Source organism: Aptenodytes patagonicus, chromosome Z (assembly GCF_965638725.1).
Source record: "Aptenodytes patagonicus chromosome Z, bAptPat1.pri.cur, whole genome shotgun sequence".
Taxonomy (NCBI): Eukaryota; Metazoa; Chordata; class Aves; order Sphenisciformes; family Spheniscidae; genus Aptenodytes; species Aptenodytes patagonicus.
In genome coordinates, this window is record NC_134982.1 from 24672363 (window position 1) to 24694162 (window position 21800).

Genomic DNA, 21800 nt, shown 5'->3' on the forward strand with positions numbered 1-21800 from the left:
GAATATAGTGCATGAAAGCAAATCTACACAAGACTTGCTAGTCATTAAACGTGTTTACAATTTCATATTTAATTCTTTACAGTTGGCCAGACGACCGTTCCTTCACACGTTGTTGCAAAATAAATGGTTTGACCAGAATTTCAATTAGTTCTCAGTGTTATCTCAGTGTTTGTATTTCAGCAACCATATTTTCCAGTGTTTACTTCATATAATAAAGACTGTGAAACATATATCTTTAGTAAAGTAGAAGTGTCAGTTAAGAAAATAATTGAGAATGCAACACAGGTGGTAATTTAATTCTGAATATACCACATGTAAACAAATGTGATTTCTTATTTTCTTCAACAAATTTCTTATTCATCAAGATGTTTTGATTTGAGTTGAAAACAAAAGAGTTTGATTTCATTTGAGTTTAAAGCAAAGTTTTATCTGTTGTTTAGCAGATCTAATTTCAGAATCAACTTTAGTACCAATTAACTGAGCACACGTGATCAGGCCACCATGCAAAAATACTCAAGCATGCAATTTTAACTTTGGATTTTAACTTTACCTCCATCACCCAGTTCTGTCAGAATTTTAATAGCCTTTTAAGCTACATTTCATCCTACATTTTATGAAAGGGAAAATGAACCGCTACAACTGCAGACATGAACTACAACATATTTCTTTACTTGGGACAATTCTGTAATATCCTCTGCTCCTGCCTATTCACACCTGCTCTTTGACCGGAAAATTTCCAGGCATTTCCTTTCAAGTGTCACTTCTTTGCTCTAAATTCACTAATAAAGCAAGCGAGCCAAAAAAAAAAAAATTTAACCTGTAAGTAGTACTAATCACTTTGGAAAGTACTTTTAACACACTGAATAAACTTAAAAATCAGTTAGAAAGTGATCTATCTCTATGCATAATGGATGTTTATAAAAGCAGTGAATTTAATACAGAAATGGGTACAACTTCAGAGAAAATACCATCCCTAGTTTAAAAAAAGGTAAAGACACTCACGCACTTAACTTCATTAATACACATTTTAAAGCTGCAAAGTATTTCAAAAAGTTATTAAGTAGCATGGAACAAACAGCGCTCACTTTAGGTTTTACATGACTATTTGCAGAATTAAAATGAACAAGCTATGAACTCAAATTGAAATCTTACCCAGATCCTACTGAAATAATGGGCATGCTGCCATTGACCTCAAAGCATAAATAATCATGACCTTTGTTAGGACAGATTGGTGTAAACTAGCAGAAACTGAAGAATACCGAATACTAAAATTAAATGGATATGATGTTGCCACCAAAAGAATTAATTTACAACCTGTGTCCTAATTAAAAGCCCATGGTTTTAATTTATTCTTATATATAAGCAATCCAATAAAATGCAGCTATAAAGTTGAGCTAAATAGTCCAGACTGATGTTTAAAATGTGAAAAAAACCCATGAAAATGTAGTATATATTCATGTGTGGCGAGAGACAGAATTTATGCAACATATCACAGACAAAATCCAAAATTGGTGAAAATCCAGGGTAGAAATTGGCCTAATATGTTTTTCTGGATTGTTAAGAATGAGAAGCACAGCTACTCACTTGCATATGTATTATTCTGCCAGTCATTTTAACTTGTGAAAATAGTAACAGCCCTGATACTGTACTTAAGCAAGAGAGGGGAAAAAGAGAAAAGAGAAGAATGCTAGGATTCTACTCAGACTACTAAGAAAAATTAAAAATGAGAGATTTTTAAACAAGTCTATGTTCTTTATAAAAAGAAGGCAAAATATGACATTTCAAACTGCTAGAAAGCCCTTCCTCAGATATCTGGCCAAGCAGTAACTGAGTGTTCTAACAGATATCCCAAACTATTACCACCAAACATTTCCTGGAAAAACTATCATTTGAATAGTTTTATGACCCTTTGTGCAACTCAGAAGGTAAATGCCTGGAGGAAAAAAAAAGGGGAAAAAATAGAGCATACAGAAGTATTTTTCATTGATTTTTTTCTTCTGTAGTAAGTCTAGTGTGTAAAAGGAAAAGTTTTATTTGTAAACTACAGCAGGCATTAAGATACCATTACTATCAACAGCAAATGTAGTTTGATATTTTATGGATTTACCCCAATGCATTTTTAACTACTGAAGGTTTCATTGCCTCATTTAGAGAAAGACTTTAACTGGGGGCAGTTAAGAGCTGCACTGCCCACACTGTGTGCTGGTAGATATTCTCAGGTTTTCCAGTTTAGGAAATCGTTAGGTGTGTAACCAGTTCCACTCAGTGAACACATCTTAAGAGATGTTTGTGGGATTACACTCAAAATTTGTCTTCAGCTGAGATAGGAGAATGTTATTTGTCTTTTTACTCAGTATGAAGTATTCCAATCAATCTACCAAAAAAAATTAAAAGAAGAAAACAGCTTTCAGACTTGAAGTCTCCAATCAGAGCATGGAAGTCTGAGCTTTAGTCCCTGACACTGGTCACTCTTCCAGATTTGGTATTAAATAAAACACATTTTGAACACATTTTGTCCATCTGGAATGGATTAGGCAGACTCTGGGTATACCCTGTACCTTTTCCACCCTTCCACCCTCAGACTCAAATTTTATAAACTAAATCAGAATATACATCTTCTAACTAACCAACTGTAAACTAACAGTCAACTAATGGCATCAGAAATTAAAAATAACAGCCTTTTTATTGATTAGAAAACATTCCACTCACACAGTGTGCTTGTTAATTACCTGCAAATCACCTGCCGGTTGACATTTGCCATGCAATAAGCAGTTTTTCAGATTCACATTCTAATTACTTCATTGTTCCATTTGAGTTCCCTCAAATCCCACAGAGTCTATCTGATTCCTTTCAGCTACAAAATCTAGGAATAAATTTTAAAAGATACAATTTACAGTAACCTCCTCCCCCCAAAACACCCAAAAATTCACAGCCAAGAGTGGAAACCTGAACACCATTTCAGGCCTTATTCTGTTAATGGAGGGGGGGGGATCGGAACCACCCAGCAAATAAGTGTATAACTGTCACATAAAGGGGAATTACATAATATGCCAACTGATTTTATTAGTTCCCAACTATTTCATATTTTTCCCTATTGCCTGTGTTATCTAATTTGATTTTCTACCATCATTTCACAGGCTACAGCCTCTCAGCTCACAAAAAGACATACAGAAAATGGATGAGGGAGAATTCTCCACTGAAATCCTTGTATATATTTTATCCCCCACTGAACATGCAGGGCTTGCAATCTTGGAACATGGCTCTAGGCCCGTATGTACCAAAAGCAAATCATCTACACACAGAGACCCTGTATTGCTGTAATGGCTCACAGTTGTTATGCTGCATCTCTCACCCACAACTTCTCTTCTGTCAATCTCAGAGTAGTCATTCCAAAGAACATGCCTTAGGATAATGAAGACCCATAAAATATTTTTGACACAAGTAAGAATGTATGAACTGTAGTACCAGTGCCATATCTAGCAAAATACTGATTCTGTCAAGAGTGTAAGGAACGTGTCATGTATAGAAACCCTGGTACAAATATTCTTATTATGCAAAGCACCATGCAAACAACATCAAATACCTTACAGCAGACTCCTCAATCTGCTGTAGCAGAGTCTTACTGCATTTCAAGTTTGTTTGGGGTTTTTTCCAAATACATAATTTTGAATATGTAGATAGAATTTTCACTTACACCCCTTTAATTCCCTGAAAACAAAGAGGCATGGGGAATTTAGTGTTATTATTTGGAAAGTGAGCTCCTCACATTTTAAATATCTGCAGACACAGACATTAAGGGCAACATACACATCTCAGCTTTTCAACCCTCTCTCTCAGAGGAGTAATCTTTTACACGTGGTCTCCAGGACACTAAGTCAATGGACAATCTTACGATTTTTGCACAAAAATCAACTAAGGAAAAACAGCCTCCTGTCAGGGACTTAAATTCACTGCAAGGAACTCCAGTAGAATAAGTTGAAAGGCTGCATAAAAAAAAAAGAAGGAAAACCGCTTAATGTACTAAGAGTCAAGGAAGTAAGAGGCAATCAGATACAACTGACATCAGAATTACTTCTTGAAATCGAAGCCCTTCTCATTAATGGAGGAAGAAACCGCAGGATGAGGATCGGAGACAGGGCTTCATGGGACCAGAAATGCTTTGGATGTCCAGATTTATTGGACAAGGCTAGGAAATTGTCCCAACAGAGCAATGTGAGAGTGCCTTGTATAGAAGAGAAGTCTTTGCAACAAGTTAAGAAGCCCAGAAAAAAGTGGAAAAGTGCCTCAGAAAAGCAGCATAACAATCTTGGACCTGCAGGAGGAAAGGAATGTGCAGAGTCCTGGCTGGCCCTACCTCACTACGAAATGCCTTAACTAGTACAGAACCTGACGGGGAAATGTTACTTGTTATTACAGAATAAAAGTATATTACTAACCTATAAGCAACTGACATGCAAAAGGGCAACTGTGTCCATAAAATACATTTCCTTTCAGGACTGCTATCAGGACGATGCAACTACCAAATCATCCCCAGCTGCCTAAAACCCCGTAATGTTATTAAAAAAAAAAAAAAAAGAAAGGCATGATTGTGGTCAGCTCTACACAGGTATGCATAATGAAACAAGAAACTTTTTGCCTCTCTCGAGTATCTACAGCAGTGCCTGAAACACTGCAGTTCTTTAGATTATGAACCACAAGATTTACAGTTTAGGATTGCTGCCATATACATATACCTTCTGCCCCCTTAGAAAAACTGGCAGCACCAGCCTGCACAGGGGATGCGTATCTCACAGACAAATGAAAGAGAGTATACCTTGCCCATGAGGGCACGTGAATGAGGGAACAACTAACTGAAGCATTGTGAAGTTAATCTTGTACATATACAACAAACATAAACCAGTTCTGTAAAATTTCTCTCCTTGAAAGATTTGAAAAATCCACCAATTGTGTAATAATGCTAATGCCTCCCATATGGGCTTCAGCAGTGTTGCTAGAGACATGTTGCATACTAATACCAGGGTTAATGCTAACAGCAGCCATACCACACTGCTTAGCAATACACTTACTAAATTACAAGCACAGTGGTACCTGGCAAAAATACAAGAGTCTGTATTAAGAGAGAGCTCATTCACTGTCTCACAAAAATTAACATATAAAAGCCCATGAAAACCCAGAGAAACAGAAAAATTATACCATGTGTGGTACTGAACATTTTTACTGACACCAGTCTAACCTACAAATTGAGGTGTATTTGGCTTAATCAATAAAAACATCTTATGGCCCTGATTCTTTGTTCAAGCAAATAAAGATTCCTCCAACAGAGTACATCAGTTCAGTGGGGCTGTGGAATAAATTGTTGCTAAAGCAGTAAGCCACTTGTAAAACTAACTCAAGTGGACTCCAATCCAAGTAAAAGATTTTTGTATTATTATAAGTTATTAATTTCAGAAGCTGTATCTGCGTAAGTGCATCTCTCACAGTGTACTGGGGGCGGGGGGGGGAGAATGCAGGTTTACAGTTTCAAAACTAAAACTTCATGAAGAAGTTTTTTTCATGGAATCACTTATGTTCCTATAAAAACACTGTAGCTGCATCAGAGAGACCTTAATGCTTTTGTCAAGCATAGTGGATTTGGTTTTCTTTTTAAAAAACATAAAACAAACTGTTGGTATGTGATGCTACCAACAGAAGATGGCATTTCATGCAATGACTTTTGGGAAGTACTATCTCTTTAAGTGAGTAAGGTTTCAAATGTTTCTCTGTTTAAAACATTTGTATCTCAAAGACCAAGTTCTGCTTACAGAAATACACACACACACACACACGCATCTCAACTTTCCCCTGAAACTTTCCTCTCTATGGGCTGTTTGGTATGCCTTTTACTTGATCTACCGACACCCCAGCAGGCAAATTAATAGCTCTGGGTCTTCCCTCCCAGCAGGAAAAGACTCCATTGCTGCAAAGTTTAGCGAGTCAGTCACACGTGTCATTTGGAAAAACAACTATTTAGTAGCTGGACAAATCAAACCAACTATCTTGAGCTATATAGAAATTTAGTACTAGAGAACTCTTAGGGTGTAAAACAAAAACAAAAAAAAAAAAGGCATTTTTTAAATTTTGTCATCTTCTCCTCCACCCCTGCTACAAAGTGTAACCTAGAACGCAACCCTCTGGCCCTTACCATTCTTTGAAGGTGCACAGGACAAGGAATAGTTTTGTTCGTAATGTATATGCTTGCAAGTTACCCAAGGTATTGCTGAGGAATTCCGTAATTCCTACTTTATGATCTGTAAGATCAAGAGAAGGAAGCAATTGATTGAAATGGAAGGGAAGCTGGGTTAAGTGTTCTTCAAAAATAAGTAACAATATCATAGTGTACATTGTGACCTCTGAAGTTTTGTGGTTTTAAGGTAAACTATGGAGACTCTATTTCCTAGGGAGTTTCTGAAGAAACAAAAAGAGGAAGCAGGCTACCAACAAAGATTTAAAAAAAAAAAAAAAAAATCAGCACATAAACACGAAAGAACTCCAAAAAGGCAAACAGCTACTTCTACACTGGGGGTGGGATGCACAAGGGGGAATACACAGAGACTCAAAACTTACACTGAGTCTTAAAATGACAAATCTGAGAACCCAACGTTGTACTAAAAAGTGAGATTATCACATCTGTGATGCAGGAATACAGGAACCAAATGCAAAGACTACTTTTTGTCTCCCAAAAGACTTGAGATAAGAGAATCATACAAGTTCTCCTCCTACTTCTATTAATTTGTAATATGAAAAGAATTTTAAGGATTCACTAGGTTTATCTAAAGTCAAAGTCACTTCATGGAAAAAAGACGACGTCTTAACAGCATTACACTATTAATGAACTTCATAATTAAAACCTGTCTGCTTAGTAATTGGACAATTACCGGATAAAATATTGAAGTCTGAGTCTTAAATACAGTCTCCAACAGAAAAAATCTAGGTGAAGTTTCAAAAAGTGAGCACTATACAAAAAAAAAAAATCAGGTCTCATTCTTTTAGAACATTAATTCAGTCACAGTCTTATCTTGAAATAACACTAAGCATTTAACTTAAGACTCAGAAAATACAAACAAAAGTTCTGTAAATTAATTAAAAGAAGGCAAAAGCACAGTACCACACACAAAAGTATTATCAGAGTTCTGGGTAATTGCTATTCTTGTTATACAAAGTCACCCAATATCCCAAGACTCTGTAATAAGCCCTCTGTATAAGGCCAATTACGTGCCCTTGGGTTCCCATTATAAGGGGGTATCTAATTCTTACGAATTTCAGGGATGCTCAGAAGCTCTCTAGTGAAACTGAAGGAAGATGCTTCTGCGGACAACAGTATCAAGAAATGTTCCTGCTAATTATCATTTTTATGCCTACAGCAGGAAGTCTGGAAGCATTAAAGAAGCTAAACCAGTTCCAATACTCACCACAGTGAGTTGAGAATGCACATTATTTTTGTTACCATATTTGTGCAAGTAATACCATATTTCCATCACCGTGATTTTGCTCTCCTGATTGGGAATCAGGCTCTTACTTGGCCCAGTCTCTTACCTGCCTAATTTTTTATTATCAGCTAAGAAGTTTTCTGCAACCCCCTACCCACTTAGTAAAATAAGCGCTCTGCAGACTGCAGGGTGCCTACAGGACCATGACAGAAAAGCCCGTACACCAGGCACACTGAACACAGGTCAGCTCTTGTCCCAAGACTAGTGGCTTAGCAGACATGGTATATTTCCATGGGACTTACTAGCTTAGCTTGGCATACCTCCATGCCAGTGAGGCTACCTGGTTTTAGCATACAGCTAGCTTAGGGTACAAAAGTCTGTCTATATTGGTCAAGCAGACACCTCTAGGGAATCAGCACCCTTAATACTGTTTTTTTTTCCCAGATCAGAGCATGCCATCTTTGAAAGTATCATGGAGGAAAGCCATCTGTTGCTAAGAAAAGCTGAGGTGCTGTCTTCATTTGCACAAAGATAAAGACTCCTTTTCCCACTTTTCAGATAAAGATTGTTGTAGTTGCAAACTTAAATACTCAGCCAGGACTAGGTAATATTTTCAAATACATCAATTACTTACTGAAAAATCTGGTTTTGATCAACACAAAACTATTCATAATGTTGAACTGAAACTTTCCTACTTTCCATAAAATAGTAATACACACAATGACCAAAAATGGTTCCAGTGTCAAATTCAATGAAAATGTAATTACCTTATACAAAGCAGAGCAGCATCAGTGGGACAGATTCAGGAAACTGCTTTCAAAACACTATTACAGTGGCTAAAAAATAACTTAATATTTGGTAGAATAGGTTCAAATTCCTTCAGTTAGAAGAGGTTATTAAAGATCTCTCCATACCCTTGTCTTTCACATATAGCATCAACTCCGGTTCATCATGTGAGAGATCCAAAATAGAATGAAAACAAGCATGTTACCATGTCAGTAATTCATTTAGAATTATTTAAAGTTAATGGATTTACATGTTTATATTAATATAAATTTATCTCATTCCAACCTAAAAAAAAGAAAAATCCATTCTTCACATATGCCGATACATTTTATTAGTAAGACCCAGGATAGCTAGCAGTTTCAGTAAAAGCCTGACTGATCCACACAATTTGATTCATGTAGCCTTTGGGATTATTTTTAGAAATTACAATTATTATAGTAAATAAAGGAATACAAGCATTCTGTCGTGAAAGCATATATAACTGAACTTAAAAGTTCAGTAATGCTTTATAAAGGTAGGTATTACTAGCCTGCAGATACTACACTGAGGCACTTCGTTGATTTAAAATATAGGTATATACTTAGAAGTGTAAACTTCTTAGAAGTAAACTCAGAAGTTATTTTTATAACTCTTGTGTCCTTTTTTAAAAGGCAGCATACACAAGTCCTAAAGAAACTCCACAGCATATTTATATAATTACTAAGCCCACATAATGAAGAACAAAATAAGTCCTTAATATTAACTACTTTTCGCTGAAAAAAACTTAATTTTCAATAGGTATTATTCCTGTTCTCTGAAAACTTGCTCAGAGTTGCCTTCGCCTGGAACACAGAACTGTTCACAACTATGCTGGGAATATCCTACCAGAACGGGGAAGCCAGTACAGAATATACAGTAATAAAAAGTATTAAAGCACAACAGTGAAAGAAAATAAACAACTGTGCTTTGCAGTGCCAGAATAACACTAACAATATGTCAAGTTATTCCGCCATAACAGTAAAAATATAGTGTTCCCATCGCAGCTTATACATACATATTGGGGGGCTTCAACTGACACAACCATACCACCTACAGATTACACTTGTTCACTCACTGCCTAAATTATACCAGTAAAAGCTTGATGTGTGGCACTGCTGTAAAGATGTATTTAATTTCACGTGTGAGCAGGCCTAGTGAAGGCATTACTTGTATGCAAAAAAACTGAGCATAAACAAAGGCCTTTGTGAAAAATCAAGATCTTAGAATGTAACTGTATTTTATTTTTAATTTCATACCATGTATTTTTATTAGAGACTATAATATTATTTTTTTAAACTTCTTGGACTGTAACAGCTCTCTAAATCACTCTGGCATTTAATCATTCTAATTGTTACTATGTAGTATTAATGACTACATGTAACAATTATATTTGAAATATGAATGCAAAAATACATGCAAGTGATTCATTAGCTTTTCTTTCCTCTTGGAAAAAAAATTGTTCCTTATACAAAACAAAACCAACAAAAACCACCCATCCCAAAAAAACCCAGCCGTTTTTACACCTTTTACACAAAATTCCAGAAAAGATCCATTATTTTAATCACTATTCAAAAATTTTCTGCAGTGAACACAATGATTCCACAAATAGGTCCCATACAAAGCAGCACAGAATTTGTGTTGGAAAGCAGAAACTATAATAAAAAGATCCTAATGCAAATTAGTGCTGCTGCACCTGCTGCTATTTAAACAAAATAGGAAAGAATCAATATGGTCCTTAAAAAACGGGGAAACTCATCTCCTAATAAAGTACAGTTGCCTAAGCGTAACTGCAAAGGACAAACAGGAATACATTTATCAGGATTGCAGATTACAGTGCAAGCTTTGTTGAGTTTATCACAGTAACGGTGGAATAGAAGCAAACAAATGGGCACATATGCAGGCTTCGAAACTACCTATTAAAACTGTCAGTTCTCATCTTAATTAAGCATAATAAATCAAAACAGCTACAAAGCAGATTCTCACATTGCCTGAATCTGCAAGAACCTGTTTTTCAGCAGAAATACTACTGCAGTACTTGAGGTTCTGGCTTGCAATTCTTATAAAAAACATGTATAGTTAACAAAACATTTTCCATACTGTTTTGTTCTCTATAACCTTATGAATTCTTTTCAATTATAAAAGTATAAGATGTTCAACAGGATCCATCTGTTCTACTGGAATACTTTGCATTGGCAATTATGAAGTGAAAGTAACAGCAGAAGCAAGTAATTTGTAGATCTTACTTTTCCAAATTCTTAATCTGTAGTTTAATAGTTTGATATATTTAAGACAAGCCATCTATTAATTTTCCTCCTCTTAGGATTACCTACCAATTATATTACTTTACAACTAGCCTATATATATATAAGGTAAGAACAAGAAAGCTACAGAAATAAAACACAATACTTTAATGACCATACCTAGTAATAAGAACCGCATTATCATGGTGGGCAATCCCATTTTCTGGAATGGTGTTTCCATCACTTTGGTGGGAGAGAATGGATTTCTGCCACTTACAGAAGCTATCGAGGGACTTGTCTGCATGGTGGTTTATCTCCAAGTTTGGCTGCAATACAACATGCATACCAGAAATGTTCCAAACAAATTACTACAGTCAGTTGTTAAGCCTTTTGAAAACTAAAATGGGACTAAAATTAGAAGCAGTGGTTTCTAGGAATAAACTCTTCTTGCCAAATTTTATCTCTGTAAAATCTGACCCCAAGTTCAGCTGTGTATTACTGAACAGGCATTCTTTCTGCTCCAACTTTAATAATGATTATGTCAATACAAAAAAATCAGAATATCAAAATATAATCTAAAAGTAAAACTGACATCCCCGAAGGTGTATTAATATTCACTTGAAGTCAGAACAGATATCTTTGAGATGATACATGAGGAATATTCCCTTGAACTGTTTCATCTTGATTAAAGCACTGAAAGATTACAAGATACATTTTGTACTCAGATGCAGTCATTTCAAGCAATAATTAAATGGAATCTATATTACACAATAACATAACTTGTATTTCAGGGATATAAAACTTAGCACAACAGCTCTTACCTGATCTTCAGTGAGGACAATTAAACGTGTCACTATAATATTCACAACGTTTCCTAGACTGGAATCACGGTAAAGTTTGGCAACCTGACCTCCAGAAAATAAGAAAAGGCACAAAGTCAGACAAGAAACACTACTTGTTTCCTAAATGGTTAAAACTTAACCTATTTTCTCACTCAATGTAATTTCATAATGTTAATTATCATTATCACCTGTATAAGAGGGTTTTCTGGACCAAAAAATGACCACTCAGTAAAACAAACTTCTTGGGTCACACTTTTCAATCAAAACTGTTTATACCTTGTTTCATAATTCATCCAGCACAAGAAGCATTTAGACTGTTGACTTAAAAAGAACAGAACTGTATAATCTACATGTAATCATTTGAATTTAAAATTAAAACCAAACAATTTAAGTGATCACAGTGTATTTCTTGACAGAAACAGTACTGCATTTTTCCCACGATGCTAACATTTGCCATATTTCAACTATTAATTCCTGCAAGCTGATAAATATTTTAAAGCATTATTCATGCCAAAAAATAAATACTTTACAGTTGCTTTATCATTTCAGTACATGCATATTGATATGAACACAGAGAGGGATGAAACTTACAATATTCATTACACTTAAAATGTAGTGTTCAATGTCTTTGCGACCATGGTATCCCACCATCATTTTGTCTGCTACTACCAGCGTTTCCACAAACCGTTCAAGGCTTACTGATCTCTTCTGTCGATTATGACTACTTAACGTGTCATTGACTGGAAGTGAAGTTGGAAAAGCAGATGCATCACTCATCCACCAAGGTCTACCGCTTCTTGTGAGGTCTTCTAGGAACCAAAATAATTAAACACTTCAGAGGGGTCACTGGTAAAACGCATTCAAATGCAGCTCTTTTATGTTGAGATTACCATCTTCAAGCTTCTAAAAAGAAGTCTTTCTTGAGGCAAAGGAAAATTAAATTTATTATCTAATTTTTTTTTTTACTTTAAAATACCTTATATAATGGAAAACCAACTTTGAGTTCTAACATTCTCAATTCTCCTTAACTTGACTTAGGATAATAAATCATCAGTCTTCTCTTAACAGATCTGATTCTGCACATCTATGTTAATACTAAAGATTACTTATAATTAACCACAAGCACACTTCAGAATTTTAAGGATAAGACCAAGACAGCTATAACATTTGGAAAAAACACACTGGAAACCAAAAAATCAAAATTAAAGTAAAAGATATCAAAATATACTAAGGAATTAAACACGCTGATAAGGCACCAAAAAAGCTTTTTCCCTCCTGTGAAACTCTAATTATTAGGCAATTATGCTTACACGCCTAATAGTTTTTGGGCCAAATAAATTAATCTTCTCTTCAGAAAGCTATCATTATGTTTTATCTACCTTGTGAATTAACTATAATGGGAAGTTTAAAATGGCCTGACATGGGATAATTGCTATAGTTATTTTTAACACTAATTTTAATTCAAATATGTTGATTCTTGTACTTCTTTCATGTAAATATATAGAAGAAATATTTCTTGCATGCAAGAGATCGGATTTTTAATAATCAAACAGCTGTAATTATAAGCAAAACAAACACTACAAACTTACTCTGAATTTGAATGCCTGTCCTCAGGACAAAATTGAACCCGCCCTTCCCTGCAAAACTGGCACTTTCACGTGTATTAAATATCCCTTTTCCACAAAGGCCCACAGAGATCTCAACCTTAAGTTTATCAAAGTATGTAATTAGTCTGGTTTTACCAAAGCAGGATTTCAAAATATCTAAGGTATTCTTGCTAGTTATGGATGAACATAAGAATATTAACAGTTAGATACACTTATAATTGTCTGAACAGGACTGCTCAAGTGAGCAATTTCTGAGATGCATCCTTACCTCTACTAAAACGGGTTCAGCTAAGGATGAGTTGAGATAGGACCAGTATCTTCCGTGAAAAAGCAACGCTTTATGGAATTCAGCTAAGCACACTATTTTCAAAGAGCAATAGCTATACCACAAAGAATGTATGTTCAGGTCAAAACCAGGAATACAAAGCTTCAGCATTCCCACTGTTGCAGTGTATTGTAATTTTTGAGGCCACAGTGTTGGCTTTAAAAGGTGCATATTTTAGAAAAGTCAAAAAATTAAAATAAACCTGGTAGTTGAAAAAATGCCAGCAACAAAATTGTCCTCATTCTGCAACGGGGTATAATTCCATTCTAAAAAGCTGTATCAAGTATTAAAGCCTGTTGAGGAGTCTATAATGAATCCTCATTATATTATCCTCGCTTTTTCCTGTTTTTCGTCTCTACTGCAGGAAATTCAAAGTTGCTTTAATTGTTTATCTCACTCAAGCAGTGATTTAGGAATGTCTGGAATTTTCTCTGACAGCTTCTGTACTAAAATTTTTAAAAATCCACTCTTCATTTTCAAATAACAAATGGTGACGTTTGAGGGTTTCTGATGCTCTTGGAGTGCTAAAAGTACTTTAGAAATGCAATACTGCTTCCACATTCATTCATAATTTTTCACTCAAAGATGCAAATCTCTTCTAAACATTTGAAAATTGATGAGCTTATGCAGAAAAGTTTCAGAGGAAAGAAAATTATTTTGGACTCATCTTGATAGCATCTTTCAAACAAAGATCTTGGAAGACTTCACAAAACAAACATTTCTCCTTTTCTGATCAGATGAGAAGCTTAGGCTTCAGCTGGTCTCAAAGTAATGGGAAAGCTGGAAACAATCCTGAGTACTTAGGCTCACAGTCCAGGATCTATCAATGCTTATGCTGTTTTACTTTAAAACACTAAATAATGCTGACTGAATTGTTTTTAAAAAGCTAAAACATGTCAATAGAAGTTAGCAATACATTTAACAAAAACAGTTCTGTGGCAAGTTATGTCATTTTTCCACATTATTCCTAGATTAAAAAAGAAAAAATTAAACTTCATTAACATTGAATAATGCTATCAGGAAGTAAAAAAAGCAAAAATTAAAAGAAAAACACCACAGAAAAGCACTGTAATTAACCCCAAAATAATGATTACAAAAGCAGGGAATTAGGTTTTAAACTGCAACTGAAAAGAAATCCAAACGTGTAGACATGGAGTTCACAACTATGGTACCTAAGTTTTCCTAAGTCTGTCCTCTAAAGATGTTAAGCGGGGGTGAAGGTGGAGAGAGAGGAGAGAACACAAACACAAAAAGATCTCAAAACGCAATAGAAAGCTACTTATGTAAGATGCAACTATGAGAATATGTTGAAGTGAAGCACTATGTGCTGCTTTTTTCTTCCTATTTTAACACCATTTACTGTATATACAAGCATTTTTTCATTTTAGAATACACCAACTGTAAAGTCTGGCATGAATAAAACCACTACATAAGGCAGCATATCGCAGAGTCATCCCTAAATAATCTACCACTCTGCAGCTTTCATATGTCAACTTTTGTTCTTTCTCAATCCTATCCAAACACAGAATTCTGCAAGATAATCCAGTGGCCTCAAATCCCATTGAAGCAATTGGAATTTGACAGTGGTCAACTTCTTACCAAGGCCTTAATGATTTGAGCTGTATTCAATAAAACATAGTTAACTTGGTGACGATACATACATGAAATAGTAATTTAACATTTTTTTATTTTTTCAACATAGAATCATAGAATCATAGAGGTTGGAAAAGACCTCTAAGATCATCGAGTCCAACCGTCGACCCAATACCACCATGCCCATTAAACCATGTCCCTAAGCGCCTCATCTACTCGTCTTTTAAATACTTCCAGGGATGGGGACTCAACCACTTCCCTGGGCAGCCTGGTCCAATGTTTAACCACTCTTTCAGTAAAGACATTTTTCCTCACATCCAATCTAACTTGAGGCCATTTCCTCTCGTCCTATCGCTAGTTACTTGGGAGAAGAGACCGACACCCACCTCGCTACAACCTCCTTTCAGGTAGTTGTAGAGAGCGATGAGGTCTCCCCTCAGCCTCCTTTTCTCCAGGCTAAACAACCCCAGGTGCCTCAGCCACTCCTCAGAAGACTTGGTCTCCAGACCCCTCACCAGCTTCGTTGCCCTTCTCTGGACACACTCCAGCACCTCAACGTCCTTCTTGTAGTGAGGGGCCCAAAACTGAACACAGTATTCGAGGTGCAGCCTCACCAGTGCCGAGTACAGGGGCACGATCACTTCCCTACTCCTGCTGGCCACACTGTTTCTGATACAGGCCAGGATGCCATTGGCCTTCTTGGCCACCTGGGCACACTGCCGGCTCATGTTCAGCTGGCTGTCGACCAACACCCCCAGGTCTTTTTCCCACAGGCAGCTTTCCAGCCACTCTTCCCCAAGCCTGTACCGCTGCATGGGGTTGTTGTGACCCAAATGCAGGACCCGGCACTTGGCCTTGTGGAATCTCATACAGTTGGCCTCGGCCCATCGATCCAGCCTGTCCAGGTCCCTCTGCAGAGCCTTCCTACCCTCGAGCAGATCAACGCTCCCGCGCAACTTGGTGTCGTCTCAAACTTACTGAGGGTGCACTCAATCCCCTCATCCAGATCATCGATAAAGATATTGAACAAGACCGGCCCCAAAACTGAGCCCTGGGGAACACCGCTCGTGACCGGCTGCCAACTGGATGTAATTCCATTCACCACAACTCTCTGGGCCTGGCCGTCCAGCCAGTTTTTTACCCAGCGCAGAGTACACCTGTCTAAGCCGTGAGCCGCCAGCTTCTCTAGGAGAATGCTGTGGGAGACGGTGTCAAAGGCCTTGCTGAAGTCCAGGTAGACCACATCCACAGCCTTGCCCTCATCCACTAGGCGGGTCACCTGGTCATAGAAGGAGATTAGGTTGGTCAAGCAGGACCTGCCTCTCATGAACCCGTGCTGGCTGGGCCTGATCCCCTGGTTGTCCCACTCATGCCTTGTGAGCGCCCTCAAGATGAACCGCTCCATAATCTTCCCCGGCACCGAGGTCAGGCTGACAGGCCTGTAGTTCCCCGGATCCTCCTTCCGGCCCTTCTTGTAGATGGGCGTCACATTGGCAAGCCTCCAGTCGTCTGGGACCTCCCCCGTTAACCAGAACTGCTGATAAATGATGGAGAGTGGCTTGGCGAGCTCCTCCGCCAGCTCCCTCAGCACTCTCAGGTGGATCCCATCCGGCCCCATAGACTTGTGAGCATCCAGGTGGCGTAGCAGGTTGCTGACTGCTTCCTCTTGGGTTATGGAGGGTTCATCCTGCTCGCCGTCCCTGTCTTCCAGCGCAGGGGGGCCGAGTACCCTGAGGATAACTGGTCTGCCTGTTAAAGACTGAGGCAAAGGCGGCATTGAGTACCTCAGCCTTCTCTTCATCCTCGGTGACAATGTTCCCCCCTGCATCCAATAAGGGATGGAGATTCTCCTTGGCTCTCTTCTTGTCCTTAGTATATTTGTAAAAACTTTTTTTGTTGTCTTTAACAACAGCGGCCAGATTGCGTTCTAGCTGGGCTTTTGCCTTTCTCATTTCCTCTCTGCACGACCTAACGAGATCCCTGTACTCTTCTTGAGTCGCCTGCCCCTTCTTCCACAAGTGGTAAACTCTTCTTTTTTTCCCTGAGTCCCAGCAAGAGGTCCCCGTTCAGCCAGGCCGGTCGTCTTCCCTGCCCGTTCTTCTTACGGCATATGGGGACAGCCTGCTCCTGTGCCTTTAAGACTTCCTTCTTGAAGAACGTCCAGCCTTCCTGGACCCCTCTGCCCTTCAGGACTGTCTCCCAAGGGACTCTCTCAACCAGTGTCCTGAACAGGCCAAAGTCCACCCTCCGGAAGTCCATCGTTGTGGTTTTGCTGGCCCCCCTCCTTACTTCACCAAGAATCGAGAATTCTACTATTTCATGGTCGCAAAGCCCAAGACGGCCTCCGACCACCACATCTCCCACCAGTCCTTCTCTGTTTGTAAACAGCAGGTCAAGCGCGGCACCTCCCCTGGTAGGCTCACTTACCAGCTGTGTCAGGAAGTTGCCTTCCACACACTCCAGGAACCTCCTATGTTTCCTCTCTGCTGTGTTGTATTTCCAGCAGACGTCCGGGAAGTTGAAGTCCCCCACGAGAACAAGGGCTAGCGATTGAGAGACTTGTGCCAGCCGCTTGTAGAACACTTCATCCGCCCCTTCATCCTGGTTGGGTGGTCTATAACAGACTCCCAGCAGGATATCTGCCTCGTTGGCCTTCCCCCTCATCCTTACCCATAAACACTCGACCGTATCATCATCACAATCGTTGAGCTCTAGACAATCGAAACACTCCCTAACATACAGGGCCACCCCAAACATTCTTACGTCTAAATGATTAAAATCTAATGTAGGTTATGAAAGTCTATCCCATGTTCTTATCTGAATCTCCCTGCCTCTCCAATTCTTCTCTTGTATTAGCCACCATAATTCCACTATCTACTATGAAGTAGTCCATCACTTGCTCATCCCAACCAATTCTGATCATCCTTTCACCAAATTCCCACCCCACTTTCTGTCAATTATTGCAATCTTTCTCAGAAAGGTCAGAAATAACACTCCCCTTTTCTCTATCAACACTTAAAAATCCTGACTACTTCCCTGATACGGAACAGGTACACGATAAATTTAGGTCTAGATTACAGTAAGGGAAACTTGCCAGAGCATGAATAGTGGCACAGCTACACAAGCAGATTCCTCCCAGCATATTACACTGGCAAAATTGTTCTGAAGGTAAAGCTAAAATCAGTTTCCAGACAAAATAAATTATATAGTGCCAAAAGGCAGCTACAGGTTTGTTACAACTGTGTTTTAAAACACAAAATTGGACTTCTCAAAACTTCCAAAACCAGTCAAATGCCCCGAAGATTCCTGTAAACCTGGCTTTAGTCCTACGGTCTGAAAGCTGTGAAAAGTAATATTTGATTTTATTTTTTAGATATTCTGGGGATGCTTTGGATGCCATGTCACTTTGGGATAAAGCTGCAACAGTGCTCAGAAAACGAGTTCAAAACATTTTGGTACCCATGAGGAGTACATTAAAATAGCACGTCATCTGGAAAAGTAAGACCTTGCAGTTTTGGGGGAGAGCAAATTTTTTTCAGAAATTTCCATGGAGTGGAAGTAGTATACAGAACAACAGGAAAAGGAGAAACTGAGATGAATGAGCATGATAGTAGTCTCAGGCTTGCAAAAAGCAGTGCTTTTGTACTTCAATAATTAAGGACTTTAGGATGTAACAGATATGAAAGCTCAGGAAATGCACAGGAGCTTCCAAGAGCAAAGGCAGGATCAAATATGCAAAGGAATAAATGCTGAAGATTACTGCATGTTTCACAAAAAATGCACGCAAGATGCATAGCCATGATCAACCCATGACCCATAGGACAGACACCACCAGAACAACTGAATGCAACCTGACCAAACTAGCTGCCACTGCTTCATTCTCACTTGGAGGAGAATGACTTCCTAAGCATTAATCTAGAAGATAACATCTGGCAGAGGCCAATATCCTTTCTTTTTCTGGGGATATAATAACGGTAAAAATTGCATCATCCTGCATTTCATAATCCTTCCACTTATTTCAAGAGGCTTAAGTGACAGCTTTCCCTACAAAATGAACATACATTAGTACTCTTATTTTACAATCAGTTAGCAGGCAGTAATAGTTAGGAGACTTGTTTTGCAATATTAGAAGCATTTAGATGGAATAATGCTTCCAAACTAAAACAAGTTACATACATAAAGTCTGACATTCCCTAAACACAGTTAACTGAAACACTCAGGAAAAACTGTTTCCCAACCATGGGCCTTCATAGACAACCTGTACTGTAAGTTTAGTCAGCTGGTGCCAGTAAAAGTTACAACCTCCAAAAGAAGCTGAAATAAGTCACATCAATGAACAGTGATATTACTTTAAGATTAGTATTTGTCACCCTGCCCTGTGCACTGAATCTCATAGAATACAACTGTCCAGGACTGAACTTTTAAGAACAACCTATTTCTGAGATATAAACAAATGACAAGGTTAGAACATTTTTCTATCATGTAAAAACCCCATTATTATAGTGCTCTAAAATAACTTGTCAGATTTACTACATGCTGTCTTCAAGAAGTTAGTTTTCAGCTTCCGTTTAAGCAAGTGAAAATCATGTCAAAGAGTACTTGAAAAGTGTATTTGTGGAAGTTAAAACTGCTTTACAAAGAAAATATCTCTCAATCAAAACTGTATAATCCTCCCCATAGGCACCTGTAAATCACATATTCAACTATTTTGGAGTAATGTTAACCCACTGAACCAAAAGCCAGTATCAAAACAGCACAAACCTCAGTAAACGAGAAAGATGTGGACTCCAGTTCCAAATGTATTACTAATCATAATACATTTATTGCATGTCAAGTTTCCTCAAATGAGATGGAACACTTACTAAACATTGAGCTGTAATACTTAAGTCATTCAATCATGCTTTCCAATTGGGGAACAAAGTACATTTATCACACATTTTGAGGAAGCCTGTGCTCATTACTACCACTCTACACAACACAGGCATAAAACAAGACTTACTCCCAGTGTCTCAGTTTTTGAAAGACACTATACTCTCGATCTAAATCTGGGAAAAAAAGCAAAACTACTTTTCAACAAGGCACATTACATCACCCTGGAGGATTCCCATTACTACATTTTCCACTCTGTCTTACATATGAACCAAGCAAGATTTTAAAATACATTTTAAGTTATAATTTTTTAAAAGGAATGACACTCATACTCATTTACCTGAGACTCCACAGTGACTGTGATCATAGAGAAGTTGCTGGTGCATGGTAGATTTTTTGTATATAACATGAGGATGACCGTTCTCATAATTAAAGTTACTAGAATCTTCTGTTATATTCCTTAAAGGCTCAATAAAATACTCTTCATCTTCTGTAGCAATGACTCCATGCTTAAAGAATAAAATAAGAAAATAAAAACTTGCAAAAGACAATATAAAACTCCTATTAAAAAACTTAACTTTAAAAAACGTTTGACTATCATCTATCTCTGTGAAGAAATCCACAACTATAAGTCAACACAGAAAACAATGCATGAGCCAGCTCTCCTCCACTGATTTTAGAAGGAGCAGGACTAAGCACCTATAAGCAACACAATAAGAAATGAATAAAAATATCATTGCCCTATTTCTGGAGTTCTTTCCCATCATTTTTGGTGGATGTAGTAAGACAGCAAGATATATTCTTGGTATACGACAAATAATCTCTTCACAGAGATGTTCCAAAAATACTTGATTCATATCCATTAAAAGTGACGCCAAGCCAAAATGCTCTTGCTCAAATGGTGAGACCAGTATCCCTCTGTGACGCCATACCGGTAGATGCTTAAAGCCACATACTGCATCAAAGAAAAACGGCATGAAGGATTAATTTAAGAACATATATTCAGGGAAACCATTCAGAATTTTACATCCAGATGCTTAATTCCAAAACTGAGCTAGTTATTAAAATTATTAATATTAACTTAGGATACACTACTTACAAAGCATTTATTCCTTAAAAGGCCTTGCCACAAATCTGGCAAATCCAAGTTGGGGCAGACTGTGGACTAGACCTCATTCTCCATAAAAAATGAACATTTTTTTCCTCATACTGCAGTGCAGAATAGTAGATATTCTATTCTCATAACTTTCACATTTGTGAACTCAGCTTCTTCCAAGCAGGAAGTGGTTTATGGAAGAAAGGGGAGATTTCAGGCCAACTATGCAATTTCCTGAACCTTCAGCAATTAAAACTGAACTTTAGCAGAAAATCCAGTTTTGGGATCCTTTCAGATATGGAAATATTGGGGAATAAGCCCAGACAGACTCCTACACCTATATTTGCTAAATAAAAAATTCTGGTATCCGTATCTAGAAAATTGTTTCTACACCAGGAGAAAGAGCTACTCATCAGGTAGGATACTGGAAGCAGGAACTTCTGCGTTCATATCCTGATTTGATGAATCACAGATTTCTACCACACCTTTGATCTGTAAAGCAAGTACTATGCATGAGCCTTTTTTTAAAGGGGTTATTTTTTCCTCCAATGAGACCTCTATGATAAGACTATTTGCTCCTTATTTGCTCTAAATATCCTAAAGTTGTTTCTAAGATCAGGGCTTGCCATTGTACTCTTGGTCAAAGCTCTTGTCCTGCTGCTGGTTTGTACATCAAATGCCTGCTGTTCTTCACTCCTGGAATAACTGGATTTCAGTAACAACATAAAACTCACAAAATAAAAAATCCTGTATAACACATCAGAAAGAACAGTGTTTTTCAAATATAACCCTATTATAATTTTGAGAATATATGTATGAACACACTGCAGCTTTCAATTACACATTCCTTACATAGTGACTGTAATAGTAAGTGTTCCTCTTCAGTGGTATTTTTCGTTATGAACTCAATTATTTACTTGAAAGGTAACATCAGGGTCTATATTCACCTGGAAGATGC

The 21800-nt window shown here is 37.7% G+C and overlaps 1 protein-coding gene across 2 annotated transcripts in view; it reads right to left on the bottom strand.

Annotated features, from left to right (window-relative positions):
- The window catches only part of ADAMTS6 (ADAM metallopeptidase with thrombospondin type 1 motif 6), a 158655-nt gene that overhangs the window by 125567 nt on the left and 11288 nt on the right, over positions 1–21800 (bottom strand). For both annotated transcript variants that reach the window (XM_076361965.1, XM_076361964.1), the window contains 4 exons: positions 20087–20255; positions 11944–12161; positions 11332–11415; positions 10691–10836 (listed from right to left, as the gene is read on the bottom strand). In XM_076361965.1, the coding sequence (XP_076218080.1) occupies positions 10691–10836; positions 11332–11415; positions 11944–12161; positions 20087–20255 (617 nt within the window). The remainder of the gene's footprint in view (positions 1–10690; positions 10837–11331; positions 11416–11943; positions 12162–20086; positions 20256–21800) is intronic.